Here is a 19109-nt window from a genome sequence, read left to right as displayed (position 1 = left end):
TCCGGAATTTACGCCAACATAAGAGTTCCTTAACGGAAACTCTCCTTCTGGATTCTCTGCGTGACAGTTTCCTGCACGGAGTAGGCGTCCCCAGCGGAGGTCCTGAGACCTCCCCCCTGTGCTCACTGGAAGTATCTTGGAGCCATTCCTCCGACTGAGTTTCTGCAGGAACTCTCCCTCTCCCCCTGCTGGTTCCTTCCTCAGCATCCGAGGGTCTCCTAGCCTCCTTGAGCCCTTCCACCACCTGACTCTCCGATGGCAGTTCCCTGACACACACCGAGTACAATAATGTTTTCTCCTTTTTGCCAGTTTACAGTCAAAGTTATATTTTTCAGACAGTCGCTTTGTATTTTTTTAAAAAAAAATCTTACTGTGTATAGAGCCCATTCTGAAGCTAAATAAAATATTGGAAAATAAAATTTGATTATCATTGGTCTAAATGAACTGCAGGAGTGCAGAATATTCATGAGTTCTATGGTTTCTTTTTACAGTCTGCCCCAGCGGCAGATTTGGGAAGAATTGTGCAGGAATTTGCACATGCACCAACAATGGAACCTGCAATCCAATTGACAGATCTTGCCAATGTTATCCTGGCTGGATTGGTAGTGACTGTTCTCAGCGTAAGTACAAGTATTTTATTTATTTTAAGGTTTTTGTCAGGAATTAATATAACTTTTAGTTTTGTTTATCCCCCCTCTCAAAATTGCTGTGTGTAAACCGCTAATAGATCTCAACCTTTTGTACTTCAAAGTACATCAGTTTTGCATGGCAGTGTCACTTTTTTGGGGGAAATTAGATTCTACCAAGAGCATATTGAATGTCCCCCCCCCCAAGCATTAATGGCATTTTATGTATAGAACAAAAATACTGCGTGACAAATATATATTGTAGCATATGCTTTTCAGGAATTGAATCCACTTCATCTGGTGCACCAACTGTTATCATCAATTGTCATATTTCTCTATATGCATATGTATTGGGGTGGGGGAGAGTATAGAAGTGCCCATGAAATGAAAATGGTTCAGTCGGTGATATTTCTTTGTAAATGTTAAATGCATACAACGGAAATAGGGTGACCGTTCTAAACAGCTCAGCAATAGGCAATCTTCATAACTTCCTTGTGCTATTTTATGAACTGGAATGAAAGAAGAAACCACCAGCTTGACTTGAGGCTAGCAGAGGCTAGCAAGGCTGTTCCCAAGCCAGAACAGCGAGACGGAGGCTTTGGGTGAATGCACCTTGTTTTAGAGGGGGAGAACAAGAAAAAAAAAATTTTCCCTCTGTTCTCCCCCTCCTATGGGCGTCCTATGGGCCAGTGCGTCCTATAGAGCGAAAAAAATGGTATATTTGCCGTAAATAACCCTACTCTGCATTAGTCCTTAGATCTGTACAAATCAAATCTGAATGTGCATAATGGTTCTTTATTAACTTGTTTACTGCCCTCTCATGAAATATCAGGGTGGTGTTGTACAGCTATGTAGCAACTCATTAACAACAGTACAGTTGTCTTGATTGTTCTATAAATAAAAAGCTATGACATGGAAAGACTTATTGATTGGGGAACTGATGAAAACAAAAATTAGTCCCCAGGCAAAGAACTGTGATCCTAACCTCATTAGTGGCTTCCAATGAAGGCTGTTATTCACATTGATAATGTGTTTTGCTGGTGTGGTTCAGTGGATCTAAGGGTTCAGATGACAAGTCCCTTCCCTTTATGGTATATTGTTCATAATTAATATTGCCTGGTCACAAACAGGTAACTTTAAATAACAATTTAACAGTACCCAGCCAATAACAGTAATACTCAGCCAATAAAATGGGGTGCAGAGGGGAGAAAGAGAGAGAGGTTGGCATCAAACTGGTACCTAGGAATAATTAACAGTGTGACAACACAAGAAGAAAAATTGCCAGATTACCAGTTGTCACATACTGCTCCCAACTGAAACCATTCCAATGTATTATCCCAAAGCCTGTCTTGGGTGGCGCTGTGGTCTAAACTACTGAGCCTCTTGGGCTTGCTTATCAGAAGGTCGGCGGTTCAAATCCCGTTTCTCTGTCCCCGCTCCTGCTAGCCTAGCAGTTCGAAAGCATACCAGTGCAAGTAGATAAATAGGTACCGCTGTTGCAGGAAGGTAAACAGCATTTCCGTGCGCTCTGGATTCCGTCATGGTGTCCCGCTGCACCAGAAGCAGTTTAGTCATGCTGGCCACATGACCTGGAAAGCTATCTGTGGACAAACCCCGGCTCTCTCAGCCTTAAAGCAAGATGAGCACCACAACCCCATAGTCACCTTTGACTGGACTTAACTGTCTAGGGGTCTTTTTCCTTTATCTTTTACCTTGGGTAATAATACTTCTTGATTACAAGACAGAAGGGCTGTTATTGCTTGCAGACATAGCCCAATTTAAAACAGTGGCTACTTAATAAAGATACAGACCTAGAGATCTGGATGCCAATTCTGTATTCATATCTGCTTAGGCAGAATAATCACAGGAACTAGTAAATGTCTTGCCATTTTGTCAGGAGCTTCATTTTCCAATATGGCATATAGAGATGACATGTGTATGTGTGTTTTTATATATATGAGAGAGAGAGTTTATGTATATAAAAACTATAACTGCAACCCTTGCAGGAAAACCATGGTATCTATCCATTTGAAGTTTGGCAGGATCCTACCCTTAGAAGGAATGGCCTTGCATGCACATTTCATCCAATTGTGCCCCAAAATTAAGAAGTTATTGATGTTTCCTTTTCTAGAAAAACTTTAAAATGTGTTTGTTCATCTCCAGAAAGGCTTGGGACCCATTTGCCTGTAATTTAGCAGGTTTTATTCACTGTGCAGTAGTTCACATGCCTGCAAATATTACCCGCTTCTGTCAGAAGGAAAAATAGTTACAGCCGTTTTTGAATTTCCCAGTAGTGAAAGGGCAAAAGAAGCAGTCTCTAATGGATCCCAAATGGAAGCAGGCAGTCTACAAACCAGCTTGGACTGAAGTGGGCTTTTTTCAGCAGCATCAGACGAGGGCCCAAACAAAATCTTGTGCTTGTTGCACACCTTAGTGTATAAAGCTGAAGCAGTTGTAGTTTATTCACTATGACATTTTGGGGCTTAAACAGAAAAAAGGGGGGATGTTTCTGCTTTTGACTTGTTTCCCCTGCTCCATAATTTGTACACACGGAATTAGATAAATACAATTTTGTAGACAAGAAAATTAGCCTTACACTGCAGCAGGGTTAAATATAGCCACTATTTAAACGTATACATTGTGCGGCTGTAAATACCAAAGTCCACATAAGGAGCTGGTGGGTAAACATTGTAAAACTATAATAAAAATCCGAGTTCAACTGAGAAATCACATTTGTAAATTATGTTCTGATTTGAAATTATAAGATGAATAATATTCACAAACACCTGTAGTGACCTGGGCTAAGCAGCAACGTCCTATAGAGCCGTGTTATTGTTTTGCCAAATAAGTCTAACTGGGTAGGTGTTTTTTTTAATTGTTTCAGCTTGTCCTCCTTCCCATTGGGGCCCAAATTGTATCCATACCTGCAACTGCCATAATGGAGCTCGCTGCAGTGCCTATGATGGGGAGTGTAAATGTACACCGGGATGGACTGGTCTCTACTGTACCCAAAGTGAGTTTCCTAATATTTATCTCCATAGCGGCGTGTTAAAAAGAGTTTGTTAGTAGTGCGGAAAGTATAATCCAGGGACTCAGGTGAGAGCCAGAAGAACATGCATGTACCTCTGGGTAATTTCAAATAGGGGTGATGCATTCAGGAGCTGTTTGCAGGCAAGATAGCAAGTAATGGCATTTATACACTCAAACAAGGTACACAGTATTTCATTCTGTCAGCAAGCACAGATTGCCTTTGGACCATTTGCTGTTCCTGTTGATACCAGCCAGGCATCTTCGGTGTTTTCCTTTTGACCTGCTGATTGTTGTTGTTTAGTCGTTTAGACGTATCCGACTCTTCGTGACCCCATGGACCAGAGCACACCAGGCACTCCTGTCTTCCACTGCCTCCCGTAGTTTGGTCAAACTCATGCTTCTAGCTTCGAGAACACTGTCCAACCATCTCGTCCTCTGTCGTCCCCTTCTCCTTGTGCCTTCCATCTTTCCCAACATCAGGGTCTTTTCCAGGGAGTCTTCTCTTCTCATGAGGTGGCCAAAGTATTGGAGCCTCAGCTTCACGATCTGTCCTTCCAGTGAGCACTCAGGGCTGATTTCCTTCAGAATGGAGAGGTTTGATCTTCTCACAGTCCATGGGACTCTCAAGAGTCTCCTCCAGCACCATAATTCAAAAGCATCAATTATTCGGCGATCAGCCTTCTTTATGGTCCAGCTTTCACTTCCATACAGTGGTGCCCCGCAAGATGAATGCCTCGCAAGACGGAAAACCCGCTAGGCGAAAGGGTTTTCCGTTTTGGAGGCGCCTCGCAAAACGAATTTCCCTATGGGCTTGCTTCGCAAGACGAAAATGTCTTGCGAGTTCCTGCGGGGTTTTTTCCCTCCCCCCCCCCCTTTTCCTAAGCCCTAAGCCGCTTAATCAGCTGATCCACTGATAAGCCGCTTATCAGCTGATCCGCTAAAAGCCGCTAAACCGCTAATAGCGCTAATCCGCTAAGCTGTCAATGGGCTTGCTTTGCAAGACGAAAAAACCGCTATACGAAGAGCCTCACGGAACGGATTAATTTCGTCTTGCGAGGCACCACTGTACATCACTACTGGGAAAACCATAGCTTTAACTGTACAGACCTTTGTTTTCAAGGTGATGTCTCTGCTTTTTAAGATGCTGTCTTAAACTCCAAGGACAAAGACCTGCTGGAGACATTTTTATATAGACAAGCCTGCCCAGATGTTTAGAAAGCTTGTAGGAGTTTTCATTTATTTTAGTCTATTTTATTGCAGTTTTAACCTTCTTTATGTTTTTATTTTATTTATTTTTGAAATCAATTTTATTTTGTTTTACGAATACAAAATTTTACACAAAGAATCAAAAATCATATCCATAAAAAGAGATTCCTCTGAATCTCAGGACTTCCTCCCACCCCCTCCATGGAATCCCGTTTTAAACATTTTATTATTGCATATTCTTCCATACTCCAATTTTTATATCAAACCATATTATCCATGGTAATTGTTAAAATACAAGTGAGATCAAAATCTTGCTAATGTTTCCATCCGCTTACAGTGGTCTCCTAAATAACTTATAAATTTTCCCCATTCTTATACAATGTTATTTTTCTCTTGATTTCTGAGTTTTCCAGTCAGTTTTTACATCTCTGCATAGTCCATCAGCTTGATTTGCCACTCCTCTCTGGTAGGGACTTTGTCTTCTTCCTATCTCTGGGCTAGGAACATCCAGGCTGCTGTTGTTCCATACATAAAGAGTCTTTTCTGTTCCTTTCGGATGTCGGTACCTGTAATTCCTAATAGAAAAGCTTCTGGCTTCTTAACAAAGGTTATTTTAAGCATTTCCCCCCATTTCATTATATATCATCTCTCAGAAAGCTTTTGTTACCCTACAAGTCCACCACATATGATAAAAGGTACCTTCTTTTTCTTTACATTTTCAGCAGGTATTTGTACTTGCCTATACATATTTTCCAACTTGGTAGGAGTCAAATACCATCAGTACATCACCCTTCTTTATGTTTTAAATTACAGTTGTGATTTTTAAAGTAGTAATTCTACTGCTCTGTCTTTTTCGTCAACTGCTTTGAAGCCTTTTCCTGCAATTAAGCAGTATATAAATTTAAATAAATGGAAGTCCCCTCACACCATTGAGAATGAAGATTGTTTTGCATGTCAGCATATTTTTCCAAAAGATCTTGGCCACTGAGTGCCCTTCACCCACGCTTATAATAATGGCATGGCTTCACTTTTTGAAGCACACAAACTCAATAATGCTGGGAAGAAGCCCATGTATTTATTGCAGAGCCATATGGTTGCTCTGTGCTGCTTGATCAGTGCTCAGGATTTTTTTGCTTGCTGTTTTTGAATGATGATCTCTTTATGTGTAATTAGGGATGGGGGGGGGGAATTCACTTGGGCAACAATTTGAAGCAAACTGACCTAATTTGCCTAATTGTATGCGGACAGGAATGTCGCTGTCAGTCAGATTGTGCACTTCTCCAAATTTTGCAATGCAGTTTCAGTTCTAAAGAAATGAACATAAATATGCTATTTAGCAGATAAATATGTACAAAAATGTATATTTTAGGAGACACACAAAGTGCATATTTTAGGAAAAGATGAGTATAATCTAAATGCTATTCTTTGTGCATTTCTGTACTTTTTAAAAGTCCACCAAGTAACAAAAGTGGGACAGAACAAACTGGCGCAAAATAGAAATTGGCTGAGCCTAGCATCTCTGAATAATAAGTCTTCAGACTGAAATGGAATATTTGTGTGGGATCCCCTCCTCAGTCTTGTGCACCGGAATTCTCTGTAAGATATGCAGTGGTACCTCAGGTTAAGAACTTAATTCGTTCTGGAGGTCCGTTCTTAACCTGAAACTGTTCTTAACCTGAGATACCACTTTAGCTAATGGAGCCTCCCGCTGCTGCCACACCACCGCCTCGCAATTTCTGTTCTCATCCTGAAGCAAAGTTCTTAACCCGAGGTACTATTTCTGGGTTAGCGGAGTCTGTAACCTGAAGTGTCTGTAACCCAAGGTACTACTGTATGTCCAAAGAATGGCATTACAGTGGTACCTCGGTTTAAGAACAGTCCTGTTTATGAACAATTCGGTTTACGAACTCTGGAAAACCAGAAGTAATGTCCCAGTTTGCGAACTTTACCTCGGTCTAAGAACAGAATCCGAACAGTGGAAAGGCACCGAAGGTGGGAGGCCTCATTAGGGAAAGCATGCCTCGGTTTAAGAATGGTTTCAGTTTAAGAACGGACTTCCGGAACAGATCAAGTTGATAAACTGAGGTACCACTGTACTGAAAAGTCGTCCCTTTCTCTTCTTACTTGAAATCCCACTGGCATTACATTGAAAGTCTAAGGAAGTAGTAAGAATCACAGCACTGTATTATGTATGCTTACCTGGGGCTAAGCATCTTTAAACTCAGTAGGTCTTGCTTCCCACTAAATTTACACTGTAAATCCCGCTACTTTCTAAGTAATGTGACTAGTATTATTCACATAATCACTTTCAGGCTTCATATCTTGTTTGGCAAATGAATTGGTGAGTATAAATTCTGTGTGTCAGTTATGGTAACATTCAATATATTATTAAAAAGCCACAAAGCTAGTTTTAAGTATAGGGTGTTTTATTTTCTCTCTCTTTTCCTTTCTCCTACAGGATGTCCTTTGGGGTTTTATGGAAAGGACTGTGCATTAATCTGCCAGTGTCAGAATGGAGCCGACTGTGATCACATCTCAGGGCAGTGTACATGTCGCACAGGATTCATGGGAAAACACTGTGAACAGAGTATGTTGGCAACAAGCTCCTTGCACATAGTGAAAGGAAAATTAATAAATGGATTAGATCTTACAAAGCTGTTTTTCATACTCAAGACAAAGCCAAGACTGTGAAAATTCCATATTGACAGCTAGTGGACGTTTTCTGTAAGACACTTCCATAGTATAGGCTTGCAACCCGGTGTTACACATATTGAGTCAAGTGAAACTGAATGCATAGTAAGTGTTTGAGTCAAGACTTTGCCTTGCGAGGCTTCTTCAGTTCACAGATTTGGTGGAGGGCCTTGGTGACTTTGCTTATTCCCCCCATCTCCCTTGAAATCAATGAAACTAAAAGTAGATAGGTCCAGAGGGTGGCAACACGAGAACGGGGCCTTCTCTGCAGTGGCTCCCCATCTGTGGAATGCTCTCCCCAGGGAAGTTCACTTGGTGCCTTCATTATGCACCTTTAGGCGCCAGGCTAAAACGTTCCTTTTTAACCAGGCCTTTAGTTGATTGGATTGGGTTGTGTGTGTTTTTGTGATACTGTATTTTGTGGGTTTATATTTTGATTTTGTTCTGTGAACCGCCCTGAGACCTCTGGGTATAGGGTGGTATATAAATTCAATCAATCAATCAATCAATCAATCAATCAATCAAAATAGATAGTGAAATGCTTGAGGCTGCAACCCTCACCAGAGTCACAGGGAAGTAAATACCATCAAAGCAAATAGAGCTTACATGTATAAGATTGGGCTGGAGGCTTCTTCTACTCCAGTGGAACCCAGTCTATCTGCACACCATACATTTAAATCAGATAATACATTTAAAGCACACAAAAATCCTGGCAACTGTAGTTTACCCCTCACAGAGCTACCATTTCTAGCCCCCTTGAGAAACTGCAGATCCTGAGACTCTTTGGGAGGGAAGTCATGTGCTTTAAATATATGGCCTGTATGTAGGGCTCCTTGCAGCAGTGTCTTAGTAGATTGTGTTCTGGATTTTAAGAACTTCTAGAAGACCACTGGTGACTGTTAACATCCTTTTTCAAAGAGTTACTTTTGTTTCATTGTTCTGAGAATAATTATTTTTTGACACACTGCAAAGAGGAAGCAAATCGCTATAATTATGCTATTTTTTTTCTTTTAAAATGTGCATTTCGGGGGTACAAAATGTTTACAGTTCATAGCCAGGAGACTGAACTTCAATCTGAATAAAACATATCTACCTAGGCATAACTTGTAAAATAGGTGGCACCACAAGAAAAACTGAAGAAGTTGTTTTTGTTCTGTGAGCTTGCCATCTGTCTGGTTTCTTAGCCGCCTAACACTCTGGATTTGAGTGGTGCTTTCTAAGAAGCACAGTGTCAGCTTCCCTCTGTTACTGAATAAATGGAACCTCTTTAAGCCTATATGCTTCAATCATACTTGATATGCATTTGTGAACATATTTTAAACACATCGATTGGGGGTGATTTTTTTTTGAACTTGCACAATGAAACACTGCCACCTAGGGATAGCCTGTGAAATCTACAATATTTCTTGCAGTGAACTATAAAAAGTACAGTAGGTGGTTTGAAAATGGCAAATTGTAGAGTTTTTAATTCTACACAAGCCAGACTTTCAGAAGAGCAACAATGGAAAATTAATTCTAGTGTTATATAAGATGATGGCCGCATTCTAATTTGGGAACATCTAAAAGTTTCATTAATAAAATAAGATAAAAACAATTTATTCCATAAGCATAGTACATTAAATCATAATACATTTAATGCCTTATTCATTGCCCTTTCTCTAGAAAACTGCAGAACACCTGGAGATAAAATGGTTTGATATGTTGCAGCAATGCTCTTTAATCGTATGGTGTGCTGCCTCCTCATTTTCCATTGCTAACCGATTAAAGATCTCAGTTACACACAGTTCTGATTTACTCAATCATGGTTACCGTCACTGAGAGATTTCAGCTGAGCACAAACTGGAATAGGCTAAAAGGGGTGGGTGGGAAGTTTCAGTTCATACTTTGTTATTCTTTTTTACAGAATGCCCCTCAGGTACCTATGGTTATGGCTGCCGGCAAATTTGTGACTGTTTGAACAACTCAACTTGTGACCACATCACAGGAACCTGCTACTGCAGCCCTGGGTGGAAAGGAGCGAGATGTGACCAAGGTAATATTTTCCTATAATGCCAAAATAAAAACGAGCTTTGAAATGCTGATATTTATGCAAGAAGAATTGCAAAATGATGACAAAAATGCCACGCCTAACTTCCCCGTCCCCACCAAAAAGAAATAAAAATCTGAGAAGGGAAAAATAGGGTATTTCTTCTACTGGAGTACCCTAATTAGACAAGTGGTCAGTGTTAGAAACTGAGATATGAAAGCTAGGAGCTAAATGGCAGCTTAAACCTAGGTTATGGGCGCAACAATGGAATGTCTAGGTGCACTTTTTAAATAGCAAGAATACAAAGCTGAAAATGAATGAACTGCAGCTAAAATCTTAGATTCATTTTTCATACTGTTTAGTCCTTCCCCTGCCCACCCCCCTAATATCCTTAAGAGGGTCTCTTCTCCAGTCTTCAGATAGTAGCTGGAAGTGGGGAGGCAGAAAAAGGTCCTCCTTTGTGCAGTTTTAATCTGAAATCTTACATGCAGTACTGCTCTCAGAGCTCAGAAACGGCCCGCACCAAATAAATTTCCTGTCGCAAAATGCGTCTGGAACAATGGGAGTTTCGAACACTGCAAGTGGCCATGCTGCAACATGCCATTATAGGGCAATCCTTTGCATATTTATGCAGACACAAAACCCGCTGCTTAATTGCAAGTATGATCAGAACTTCAGCCTAACAGTGCAATTGGATGCATATTTAGTCAGAAGCAAGTCCCACTGTTCTAACAGGGCTTACCTATAACTAAGGCCGCAATTCTGTACCCAGTTACTGGGGAGTAAGTCCCACTGAACTCAGCGGGCTTGCCGATCAGAAGGTCAGCGGTTCAAATCCATGCAACAGTGTGAGCTCCTGTTGCTCTGTCCCAGCTCCTGCCAACCTAGCAGTTCGAAAGCACACCAGTGCAAGTAGAAAAATAGGTACCACTGCGGCAGAAAGGTAAACGCCGTTTCTGTGCACTCAGGCTTCCGTCATGGTGTTCCGTTGCGCCAAAAGCCGTTTAGTCGTACTGGCCACATGACCCGGAAGCCTGTCTGTGGACAAATGCCGGCTCCCTTGGCTTGAAAGTGAGATGAGTGCAGCAACCCCATAGTCATCTTTGACTGGACTTAACCGTCCAGGGGTCCTTTACCTTTTTACCTTACCTTTATCCATAGTAAATCCACTGGAATTAATGGGCCTAATTTAGCAATGTACATTAATTTCAGTGCTCCAAGTAAACCTTAATGGAATGCAGTCCAGAGAAACTTAATTTCTGTGTAGGCATGTATAGGATTGAGTTGTGGGCAGTTGTGGTCAAGGACATAGCATTGTTCACCTGACTTCCCAATGTTGAGTGCCACTGCTGGTTACCAAGAATACAGCATGGCAGTAGAGCTAATCCAAAAATCCTGCTGGCGTGCCCCTTCTAGCGTACCTGTGCCCTGCCATCTCACCTTTCTCTCTCTCAGTAACTCACAGTGCCAGTGACACTTGGCTTTGGGAAGACAGGTGAGGAACACCATCACCCCCTTCACTACCCTGCTGATTGCTGCTGGTTATAATTAATAATAATAATAATAATAATAATAATAATAATAATAATAATAATACAAATTTTTAAATTTATATCCTGCCCATCTTGCTGGGTTTCCCCAGCCACTTTAGGCGGCTTATAACATATATAAGAACAAAGCATCAAATGTTAAAAAACAAAATATCCTCTACAAGAAACAAACAAATAAACCAATAAATCCATAGAAACCAACAACAGTAACAATAATAAACAGTTTACAGTTATACCCAAATTAAATTAATTGCCCACCCGAACTAAACTTTTAACCAACACCAACCCAGAAAAACAAAACAGAGGAACCAAAATTAGAGATGTTTGAAACATTTTAGCCAGTTGCCCCAACCCAAGAGTGCAAGCATGAGAAAGTAATGTGAGGGGTTTCTAGATCTGAATAACAAATGACCTGACTTCTAGCTTTGATGATGTTGCATCCTGATGGCACATGCTTTGGCGATCCTCTGATACATACTTAGTGCATATATCTTTCCCCCACTATAATATGTGTCTCCGATGTTATTTCCTTCCTCTTTGCAAACATTACAAGTAGCGACAGAACGTATCAGTGCTGGTTAATGCACAAATGGTTGTAGGTATGTTTCGACTTGCAGTCTTAGGTACATCCTTCCTACCTGCTCTTAGGAATGTACAGTATTCTAGGCTGCCTGACAAAGTGGACTGGTAATTTGGCTCCCAAACTTCATGTTTCTGCGTGGATCATTTTGCTCGATCTTCTCTGTGGCGCTTGCACTTCATCAAATTGTGTGGAAATTGTCTGCATTTTATTTAACGAGTGTTCACATTTTGCTTAGAGGATGTGGCACTACATTTAGTGTATTAATATGGAGTAAGCCCCATTGAACATACTGAGTAGGCACTGAAGTTAAAACTACGTCTTACATGCATCTTGTCTTTCTTCTTTCCCAGCTGGAGTAATTATAGTGGGAAATTTGAACAGCTTAAGCCGCACTAGCGCTGCCATCCCTGCTGATTCTTACCAGATTGGAGCCATCGCTGGCATAATTATTCTTGTCCTTGTCGTCCTCTTCCTGCTAGCTCTATTCATCATTTATAGGCAAAAGCAGAAGGGGAAGGAAACAAATATGCCTGCAGTTACCTATACTCCTGCCATGAGGGTCATCAATACAGACTACAGTATTTCAGGTAGGAACACAGTGATACAAAGCTTAATCCTGTCTATGCTGAGTGCATACTTTAGCAAACGGCAGGTTTTCTCTGACTTTCAGAACTGTTTATCCTCTTTTAGCTTTATCAAGTTCATATGCTGTGTATTTTCATGCACTTACAAGTGTTTAGCAACACTTTACTATGTCAGCAATTTCTGTAGTGACACAGTGCCTATAGCAAAGACTCTACAAGCAGCACCTCTTGTCTGTTTATTTTTATTTTATTTTATTATTAAATTTGTATACCGCTCTATACCCATACATCTCAGGGCAGTTCACAACATAAATACTTTTGTTTATTAAACTATTTACCGTATATGCCGCCTTTCAGCGCAAGTCTCTCCAAGGGTTAGGTTGCTCAGTAGAACACGAGGCTCTTAATCCCAGGGTTTTGGGTTCAAAACCTACGACTGGCAGAGGATTCCTGCATTGAAGGGGTTGGACTTAGATGATCCTTTCAATTCTATGATTCTAAAAAATGTTTTCGCCAAGTTTGCCCATGGTTTTTGGCTACAATAGATGCTGTCAAATATGGCTAGCCAAGGACTGTACCCATCAAGATGCTTATCAGAGAATCACTCTGGAGGAGAAAGAGAGAAGATATAACATGTAAGGACACAAGAAAGACAGGAGATTCCTATCAGTCAAAATCTGAAAGGCAGTGGGATTGTATCATATAGAGGAAGATGCATTTTAGGAACAGAAAAACAATCTGTATTGGTCATATAAATCCATATTGTATTTTAATTCTAGGCGAACTGTTGGCTTGTTCTTCAGCATAGTTGCGTAAGGCCAAGGATGAGCAATGACACAGCACTCACTTTTTCATTCCTTTCACAGAGACGATGCCTCACAGTAATAGTGGCAATGCTAACAGCCATTACTTCTCCAACCCAAGCTATCACACTCTAACGCAGTGTTCAAACCAAGTGAATGCCAACAACGTGGACAGGATGACTTTGGCAAAGGTAAAAATATACATTAGCTACATACTTAGGGAATGTTGTTCCTGGTATGTTACATGTATAAAAGGTTAGGGGACGTGGGTGGTGCTGAGGTTTAAGTCACTGAGCCTCTTGGACTTGCCAATCAGAAGGTCGGCGGTTCGAATCCCCGTGATGGGGTGAGCTCCTGTTGCTCTGTCCCAGCTCCTGCCAACCTAGCAGTTCGAAAGCACACCAGTGCAAGTAGATAAATAGGTATCGGTGCGGTGGGAAAGTAAATTGCATTTCCATGCGCTCTGGTTTCCAACACGGTGTCCTGTTGCGCCAGAAGCGGTTTAGTCATGCTGGCCACATGACCCATGCTGGCCACATGGACAAACGTCGGCTCCCTCAACCTGAAAGCGAGATGAGCGCTGCAACCCCATAGTCGCCTTTAACTGGACTTAATCATCCTTTGCCTTACCTTTACATGTATAAAACACCATATCTTTTTATTTGCGCTACAGTTGCTCTCTCTATGACAAATGTTGCCGAGCAGTTGCCATTTTCATTCTCTGCCTTCTGTCTTTATTTGAAACAGTCAAACAACAACCAACTGTTTGTGAATCTTAAAAATGTGGATTCTGGAAAGCGAGGCCCTGTTGTGGACTACACAGGAACCCTACCTGCTGACTGGAAGCATGGAGGCTACCTCAATGAGCTTGGTACAGAAATAAATAAATAAAATAAATAAATAAATAATAATAATGCCAGTTTTGTGCATCACAATTTGTGTTTTATGGGGGGAAGACAACATGCGTCATTTCCATCTCTCTTTGCAAAGAGAATATGGTGATGTTTTCCAGCTATCTCCCCAAGAGTATGGCTTCTGGGAATTTAACTATGATATATAGGCAGATTAATGCAGGCTCTTAATATATGCAGTTATACAGACCTTAGGGTGGCAACAATGTCCGACAAACCTGTGCATTAAAAATGAAAAGACTAAATTGCAGTAGATTTTTAAAATGACTGTTTTGGGAATTTAAGGCTGCTGTTTTTATCCCAATTTAATGCCATCATGCCTCTCAATATTTTACAGGAGCTTTTGGAATCGATAGAGGCTGTACAGGGAAATCTCTGAAAGGTGAGTTTTCTTACAGATCTAAATATATTGGGGCTCAGAGAATGGTCTTGGGGCATCTTATGTTGCAGCCTTGTTGAAGCTAAGCAGGCCGTGGGCCTGATCAGTCCTGCATGTGAGCTCACCTGGAGCTCCACAATAGACTGGGTTAGAGTCTAACTCTAACTCACTTGAAAAGGAGCGTTGTGGATATCATTTTGTTCATTAGTTTGTTTCACTGTGTTAAAATATGAAATCCGAAAATGTCAAAGGAGACTTGCCAAAAAGCAAAAAGATCGTTTAATTTTTAAAGATCATATGCGTTTTGCTTAATTTTGTCATTAAAATATATTATTCTTTGAAGAGAACAATTAAAACATTTTTTTCCTGTTTTCTCAGATCTAGTAAAGAATTCTGAATACAATTTAAGTAACTGCTCATTAAGCAGTTCTGAAAATCCTTATGCCACTATTAAAGACCCGCCAGCACTGACACCAAAACATACAGAATGTGGATATGTTGAAATGAAGTCTCCAGCACGAAGGGATTCTGCCTATGCAGAAATTAGTAACTCTGCTTCCACCAACAAGAATGTCTATGAAGTTGGTGAGTCCTGACAGAGTGTTTTGCCATCATTGTACACACAAATGCACATCCTGGAAGCGTTTCTCAAGTTAAAAATAATACGTATTTTACAAAGTGTGGCTGAACTGAAAACCAGGCATAAGCTCACAATGTGTAATAGATGAACATATGAAAAACAGTATTTCATTCATGTCTTTATTTAGTAAAAATAATTCTAGCCCCTTGCCCTTCATCCATATACGGTACATACTAGGATATGTTTAATTTTGTAGTTAACTTGCATTTCCATGAATATACTGAGTTACAGTTATTTCACAGTCTTCTTTAATATGACTGAAGATTGTTTGATGCTGTATCAGAAATACTGAAGGCTTTTAAAGTACAGAAAACCACAATGGGACTACTACGTTAATTTTCATTAAACATTGTGATTGTTCATCCAATATCGGAGCACCAATGTGTTTGTATGTTTTTATTATTGCAGAACCTACAGTCAGCGTTATCCAGGGAACGTTTAATAACAAGGGACCTTTCAGCCAAGATCTTTACGATCTGCCAAAAAACAGCCACATCCCCTCTCATTATGACCTGCTGCCTGTTCGTGATAGTCCTGCATCTTCAGAGAAAGACGAAAGCAGCGAATGACACCGGAGGCACATTCTGGAGCATAGCAGAGCTCTTACGGAGAACTAGGATCTAGTGATCCCTTTTCTTCTACTTCACCATCTGCATTCAGTAAACATTTTGCTGTACATTAAACCAGGAGAAACAAACTATGGTTTGTATACACTCATGGCAGACGGATAGATGCCAGGCTTGGAAGACCCTGTCAGTTTTTCCATTGCAATTAATGTTTAGAGAATGAAATGCCAAACCTGTACTGGCTCAAAGGTACAAGCTTGAGAACGATTCTTGTGCCAGCTGTGTTGTTGTTCCTACAATGGACGGCAATTTTCTTTTCACTAGCTCAGCTTGCATAGTTGACATGCAGCCAAGACTGTACAACCTACCAAATACTCACTTAGCCACATCATCTGAGTTACTAGTTACTCTGGAAAAGAAAAGAAACCAATGTGTTGCTGGTTTTTCTTTCCACGTGTAAGGAGAGATGCGGTCTTAGAGCATATCCGATTACAGTGCTGGATTGACTTGTGAAAGCCAAGGCAAAATACTCCATTGCTGGTAATGGAAGTATAATACAGGAGTTGTTTGGAATGTCTGGGAATTCCTGGATAAATATGTCTAAAGGTTATGTGCCACAAAATGTGATTTTGGGCACCGGCACTTGCCAAACAATGGGCACGATTGAGACTCACGGTTAGCAATTCCGAGTCAAGTTTCTGCTCTATGCAAGTAATAATGCATAACATATCAGCAATTGTTCCATAAACATGTGCGTTAGATGGTTTATTTTTGTCAAAATGGATTGAGTGAGTGGGTAAGAGAAAAGGCAAAACGTAGTGTATGCTGTACATTTTAAATGCAAGAGAAGGTTTCAGTTTTATAAACAAGTAGCACTTGTAACATGGAATAAGAACAACGTTTGATCAATCTTTGTGCGTACTTGTTAAACAGGCACCTTTCTTTTTGTAATTGATTTAGGGAAAATATGCTTAAGCTGGTCTTTTGCATTGCTAATAACTTGGCACATATACCCCACATTTCATTAAGTTGTATCTCTATTTTAAAATAATGTAGTTATGTTTTCTAGTGCTTTAGAATAACAGTGCAGAAATATAATATTTTTGACCCTTGTAGTTTTGTCAATGCCCCCCATTATGTCTGCTTTAGAAGCACTGTTTTTTATGAAGAAAAATATTTAGATAATGTCAGTTTCTCCACCAGAGATAGGCTAGAAAAGTAATCTTAAACTAGTGTGTAAACTGTTGAAATTTTTCAGATTTTTTTTTTAAAAAACCTGATTTAATGTTAATGCAAGGGATAATGTTCATAACAAGAAACAGTATTAAAAAGAAATAAATCACATTATTTCCCATCAACAGTTTCAACTATTGTTTTCACCCTAGAAGTGTCATCTTTCTGTTCCAAAGGAACATTTTGTGTGAGCCAATTTATAGTTGAAGTGTCATTGAAAGATAAAAATGGCAAAGAAATCTTTCTTTCTCTTTCCCCTGCCCCCTCTCCATGTAGACAATTTAACTTTCCATTGCTAGATTATTTCTAGCCATAATGGGGACAGAGAAAGATGTATTAAGTCTAATCGTTTATGTTTTGTTTAGTTTGCAACATCTCATTTCATCTCCATGGTACATCTGAAACCTAAAGCTGATAAGTAATAAGTTAGGTCTTTTAAGTTACCACTGCTGAGCATGTTAGTAAAATGTTCTGCGATTGGTTCTCAACCTTTGTACAATATGCTGGGTTCCCAGTACTAGATCTGTTAAATTCAAAGAACTATTGTGACTATGATCCAACAAATGGAACTGAAAACAACTACTGATGTAAAAGCTTTTCTTTTTCGCCACTATGTATTCCTGGGGCACTGAAATTGAAATATGCCCTACTTTGTTTTACTCAATGTTATTTAAGATACTCTCCATCAAAAGGCATTTCCATAGCTTGTTTCAGCCCTTGGCATCCTGCGTCTTTACACGTACTAAAGGTGTGTAATCTTTGTCGGACCATGCAAATATAAAAGACAAAAATTGAATTGGGGTTGTGGGGTGTGGTTTTTTTGGAATTTGAGCAACACAAATACCTTGCTGTAGAATAGGTTTGGTATGGTGTTGGAATAGCTCTACAATCTTTTTGTATTGTGTTACAGAAACTCACAAATAAAGCCTATCTTTCTTTTCTTTTCTTTTCTTTTGACGTCGTGATTACAGTTTTATTTCTAGCCATTCCAAAGCCGCAAGAAATTTGTATGGCGGATTTTTATTATTTATTTATTTATTTAATTTATATACTGCCCTATACCCGGGGGTCTCAGGGTGGTTCACAGAATAAAATCGAGATAGAAAACCACGAAATACATAATAAAAACAAAAACAACCCCCTTTGCCCTTGAATCCCACTTACCGTTGAAGTGTCATGAATCTCCAAAGTCAGATGTCGACTGCTCACTCCAATCCCCAAAGAGCTACTGATGCAGAACATCAAGAAAAGGGAATGTGTAAAAATAGGGGCTGCTCATATTGCTTGCCAACTCTGCTTAGATCCTGGCAGCCCCTATTCCTCCCCTTAGAGCTCACCCCAAATCCAGCCCTCCATCCTTAGAGCAGTGGCTCAAATCTTTTCAGGCTGGCAGTCGAGATCTTTATTTCCCACCTGTAAAAGGCCAGAGAAGACAGGTGCATGGGGCTATCCACCGATCAATTACCTTATATTGTTTGAAGCCCTGATTGCCAGGAATATTGTAGCAAAATACAGAGCTTTCAAAGTGCCCCTTTGTGAAGAACCCCTTGCAGGGGTGATGACAGAAGGCTTTCAATCCTCGCTGGGGTTTGAAGGAGATGGAGCCGGGCACTGAAGGAGACAGACAGGTGGGAACATGCCTTCCGATTCAGCCCCCCACACTTGCATGGCAAGGCCCCGGGCCCCATAGTTACATTATGTAATAAACAGACACGGATGATTCAGGTTAATGGGCAAAAAACAGGCCACAACGTTATTGGTTACAGATGTGAGCAGTTTGGCTTAGGCACTGGGTGAAACCAGACTATATCCCGACTCCTGCGCGTCTGCAGGGAGTCACACTAAGGGTAAACCAACAGTTGGGGGAGCCCTATAACGTATAACATACATAACATGCAGCTATCATCGCCTTTCAGACATTTCCCGTTCAAAATAGTCTTCCCCAAGCTGCTTTTTTAACCATGGCAGAAATGATACGGATTGCCTGTTTAGAACGGCTTTTCATCCCGTGAGAATCTTGATCGCCCTGTGTAGCCCATATGGAAGTTGGGTAAATGGTAGCCCAAATCCATCTGTTAATGGAGCTGCCATTAACTGAATAATATCAGAATGTGAGATGGGAGTTGCATCTGTATCATGCTAGCCAGCCTTCCTGAAACTGCTAAAATGCCCACAAATTTAAGTACAGTGGTACCTTGGTTCTCAAACTGAATCCATTCCGGAAGTGTTCCAAAACCAAGGCGTGCTTTCCCACAGAAAGTAAAGTAATGCAAAACAGATT

General features: G+C 40.5%; 1 protein-coding gene across 2 annotated transcripts in view; it reads left to right on the top strand.

Moving 5' to 3' along the window:
- MEGF10 (multiple EGF like domains 10) overlaps positions 1-17774 on the top strand; it is a 118949-nt gene extending 101175 nt beyond the window's left edge. For both annotated transcript variants that reach the window (XM_079995344.1, XM_079995343.1), the window contains exons 16-25: positions 492-620; positions 3511-3639; positions 7321-7449; positions 9457-9585; positions 12063-12299; positions 13163-13290; positions 13847-13970; positions 14348-14392; positions 14768-14974; positions 15438-17774. In XM_079995344.1, the coding sequence (XP_079851470.1) occupies positions 492-620; positions 3511-3639; positions 7321-7449; positions 9457-9585; positions 12063-12299; positions 13163-13290; positions 13847-13970; positions 14348-14392; positions 14768-14974; positions 15438-15598 (1418 nt within the window). In that variant the 3' untranslated portion in view covers positions 15599-17774. The remainder of the gene's footprint in view (positions 1-491; positions 621-3510; positions 3640-7320; positions 7450-9456; positions 9586-12062; positions 12300-13162; positions 13291-13846; positions 13971-14347; positions 14393-14767; positions 14975-15437) is intronic.
- Positions 17775-19109: the final 1335 nt, after the last annotated feature.

Source organism: Podarcis cretensis, assembly GCF_951804945.1.
Source record: "Podarcis cretensis genome assembly, chromosome: 11".
Classification (NCBI taxonomy): domain Eukaryota; kingdom Metazoa; phylum Chordata; class Lepidosauria; order Squamata; family Lacertidae; genus Podarcis; species Podarcis cretensis.
Note: the sequence above shows the minus strand (reverse complement) of the source record. Positions and strands in the feature narration are given on the sequence as shown.